This window comes from Macrobrachium nipponense, chromosome 6, assembly GCF_015104395.2.
Source record: "Macrobrachium nipponense isolate FS-2020 chromosome 6, ASM1510439v2, whole genome shotgun sequence".
In the NCBI taxonomy this organism is placed as follows: Eukaryota; Metazoa; Arthropoda; class Malacostraca; order Decapoda; family Palaemonidae; genus Macrobrachium; species Macrobrachium nipponense.
The window spans coordinates 93,699,887-93,703,881 of NC_061108.1; the positions used below are offsets into that span (position 1 = coordinate 93,699,887).

At 40.2% G+C, this 3,995-nt stretch overlaps 1 protein-coding gene across 1 annotated transcript; it reads left to right on the forward strand.

Annotated features, from left to right (window-relative positions):
* Positions 1-2,740: 2,740 nt before the first annotated feature.
* On the forward strand, positions 2,741-3,550 carry LOC135216584 (protein FAM200B-like). The gene has a single exon (XM_064251963.1). The coding sequence runs from the start codon at positions 2,741-2,743 to the stop codon at positions 3,548-3,550; it is 810 nt and encodes a 269-aa protein (XP_064108033.1).
* The last annotated feature ends 445 nt before the right edge of the window (positions 3,551-3,995 follow it).

The following is a 3,995-nucleotide window of genomic DNA, read 5'->3' on the forward strand; positions in this document are numbered from 1 at the left end:
CTGCTTGATACTGTTCATCTCCTGGGTACATTTTGCCCCTGGGGTACATTTCGTCTGCTTGATACAATTCATCTCCTGGGTACATTTTGTCCATTGGATACATTTTGTCTGCTTGGTACAGTTCATCTCCTGGGTACATTTTGTCTATTGGGTACATTTCGTCTCGTTGATACAGTTCATCTCCTGGGTACATTTTGCCCCTGCATTTCGTCTGCTAGACACAATTCATCTCCTGGGTACATTTTGTCCATTGGGTACATTTTGTCTGCTTGGTACAGTTCATCTCCTGGGTATATTTTGTCTATTGGGTACATTTCGTCTAATTGATACAGCTCATCTCCTGGGTACATTTTGCCCCTGGGATACATTTCGTCTGCTTGATACAATTCATATCCTGGGTACATTTTGTCTATTGGGTACATTTCGCCTGCTTGATATATTCCGTTGGATACATTTCATTTGGGTGCATTTTGTCCATTGGGCACATTTCGTCTATTGAGTACATTTTGTCAGTTGGGTACACCTTGTTCATCGGGTACATTTCGTCTGCTTGATAAATTCATCTCCTGGATCCATTTTGTCCATTGGGTACATTTAGCCTATCTGGTACAGTTTGTCATTGGGTATACTTTGGCAACATAGCGTCAGTTGGGAACATTTCGTCCACTAACCAGATCTGGTTTACTGGGTATATTTTGTCCGTTGGGTTCTTAGATATATGCTGTTAAATGGGTACTTTTGTTTGTTGGGTACGTGTTGGCTGCCAATACACTTTGCTTAGATCGTATGTTGGGTGAGTTTTGTTCGCTATGCATATTTGTCCTTTGAAACACTGGATATATTTTGTTCATTAAGTGAATTCTTTCCACTGGATACATGTCACTTGGATACATATTGTTCATTGGAATACTTTGGACATTGTGTTTCGCGGCAGGGACTGACTGTAAGAAAAAAAAGGGAGCGAGAGAGAGAGAGAGAGAGAGAGAGAGAGAGAGAGACGAGAGAGAGAGAGAGAGAGAGAGAGAGAGAGAGAGAGAGAGAGAGAGAGAGAGAGAGAGAGCTTAACTTTCAGCTTATAAGGGTTTCGGAATGTCTAGCAGTTCATAAGAATCTGCAGAGTTCGATTTAGTTCCTGATATATCAGCAGATATAGCTACTAGTGCTGCCTGTGTGCATCAGCAATGTTACCTGACCTATTTTCACCTTCATGGAATGACGTCACACTTCTCCAGATGGCGCTAATATGAATTTCGGCAGCAGAAGACGACCAACTCTGTGTAAAACGCAAATCAAACGAGATATCACCCTACGAAAATGAATGTGTTTACGTAATGAAAATTATACTTTTTGAAGAATACAATAAAGAATTTAGACCAAACGCCAAGCGCTGGAACAGGAGAAAAACCTCGCAGTAACACTTTGAATCAATTGTTAAGGAGAGGGGGTAAGGTAAGATGGAAGAAAGAAAATATGAACGGAGGTACAGTAAAAGAAAGAAATGAGTTTCAGCTAGGGGCCAAAGGGGCGCTGCAAAGAACCTTAAGTAATGCCTACAGCGCACCGCATGAGGGGCACTGACGGCACTGGCCCCCTACGGGATATGTTTTTTTAAAGTAAAACAGCTCCTCTAATACCTGCCCATATGGTTGTCTAACGGAATTCACTCATAGTCGGATTCAGTCGTACTTCAGTGGAATAACAACACCCAATCTTTTAAGCATGTGTCTTAAAGTGCAGAAACAAATTCACAGTTATGTAATTGTTCAAATATACTCTAAAAATAAAAACTCTACAGAGAGATTGAGAGATTTCGAGAATCTGTATGATTCTCGTTTTGTCATTTTCAGATTGGAAAAGAGAATGGTAGGTCCTGGAGAGCGTGCTATAGCGTTCTATTTCAAAATATATTTGTACGATGGATTTGTTTTTCCAATATACAATCTCTTTATCGCCGATGATGAGTTCTAATTTCTCCATCAGTGCACGGTCCCCAGCAACTAATCGGTACTATAGTAGATTCACATCAGCCGTGCATTTGATGTCTAGGCCAGTCCCTTACGACGCTCCTGATTGGCTATTGATAAGGGCTGGAAACTCTCAGTCTCTCTTGAGAGGTCACATAGGCAGGTTGTATGTTCCATCTCTCCTGAGGTATACGTCTTTCAGGAGAGGTGGAACATATATCCTGCTTATGTGATCTCTCGAGAGAGACAGAGTTTCCAGCCGTGTGAATGCCTTATCAACAGCCAATCAGGAGCGTCGTAAGGGACTGGCCCAGACATCATATGCACGGTTGATGTGAATCTACTATAGAGGGAGGTAAGCACAATCTTTCATAAAATTTTAGGAAAACCAAAGGCCCAGCGCAAACGGTTGCTACCTATATCAATTAGACACGCTGAAGAGCCACAAACATCACTCGGCAATCACTGTTTGTAATTTGTAAATGAATTCTACGTATCAAGACACATTATCATAAAATCTCAGACTTACATCTGATAGAGATTAGCAAAACGACTGCAAGGAAATTCGAGTTATGTAACCGGAATACAAAAATACGGCTGTTCAGCTTGTACTGCTATAGCGTTTCTAGATGCTCCCTCTAGATCAGTGGTTCCCAAACTATGGGGGCTCGCCCCCCTAGGGGGCGTGCAGTCATCTGCTCAAAAATATTTGTTTAATTAGAATAATAAAATCATTCAAAGAACAAATATCTGCCATGACATATATGCAAAGTATAATGATTGGATCTCGCACTGGATTTGTAAAGCTGGTGAAAGAAAAAAATCCTGCTGTAACTGGAACTCATTGTGTTATCCACAGACAATCATTAGCAAGCAAAACTCTGCCACGTAATCTACTGAATTTGGCAATAAAAGCGGTGAATTTTGTCAAGCATAGCTCTTTGAAATTTAGGCTTTTCGCAGCTCTTTGCTCAGATCTGGGCACTGATTACAAGACTCTCCTGTTTCACAAGGAAGGCCGCTGGCTTTCCAAGGGACACATGCTGAGTCATCTTTACGAGCTCAAGGATGAAGTGGAAATTTTCTTGCAGAAGCAGAAACAAGACAAACTGTATGAAGCATTCAGAGAGGAAGACTTTCAGCTTTCACTAGCATACCTTGTGGACTTTTTTGAGGCTATCAACAACCTCAATTTGAAGTTACAAGGAAGAAACACAAACATCATTGCACACTCTGATGCAATTAGAGCTTTCACCGAAAAAATTCATCTTTGGAAACGAAAAGTACAAGATGGGAACTTTTCATCGTTCTCACATCTGAATGAGCTTTTATCTGAGAAGAGAAAACTTGAGCAGTATGACTTGACAAAAGAGGTTTTATCACATCTCGATTCCCTTGTTGAGGAATTTATGCACTATTTTCCAGATGTCACAATGGAGAATTCTCTTTGGACATTGGTGCAGAATCCATTTAACACTGATGTGGAGTTGTTACTGGAATCACTGCAGAAGGAAGCCATCGATTTGAAATGTGACTCGACCGCGAAAAGGGACTTTCAAACAATGAATTATAAGAGTTTTGGGTGAAATATCTCCCCATGTACCCAAAAGTAGGTGAAGAAGCACTTCATGTGATTCTTCCCTTTTCTTCTACTTATCTTTGTGAATCAGGGTTTTCCGCTCTTGGTGTCCTAAAAACAAAACAGCGCAACCGACTTGATGTAGAAAATGACTTGCGTTGTGCGCTGTCATCCTTCAATCCTAGAATTTCTAATCTTGTGAGGAAAAAGCAACAGCATCCATCTAACTAAATTAGTTCATAAATTGTGCCTTAGTCTCATGAGTCTTTCCCAATGTTATATGCCATGTTTTCAAATTATCTATTCTTAAAATTGCAAGTCAATTTTGCCAATTTGCTAATGTTCAAACTTTTTTTTTTTCGCTCCCTTTGAACCAAATGTTTCGTTTATAGCTACTTAGAAAAATGTCTCTGGAATGTACTATTATTTGTTTGAGTGGCTTTCATTATTAA

Bases quoted from the DNA above. Each gene is read 5' to 3' on its own strand.
- LOC135216584 (XM_064251963.1), top strand. From the start codon at position 2,741: ATGATTGGATCTCGCACTGGATTTGTAAAGCTGGTGAAAGAAAAAAAT.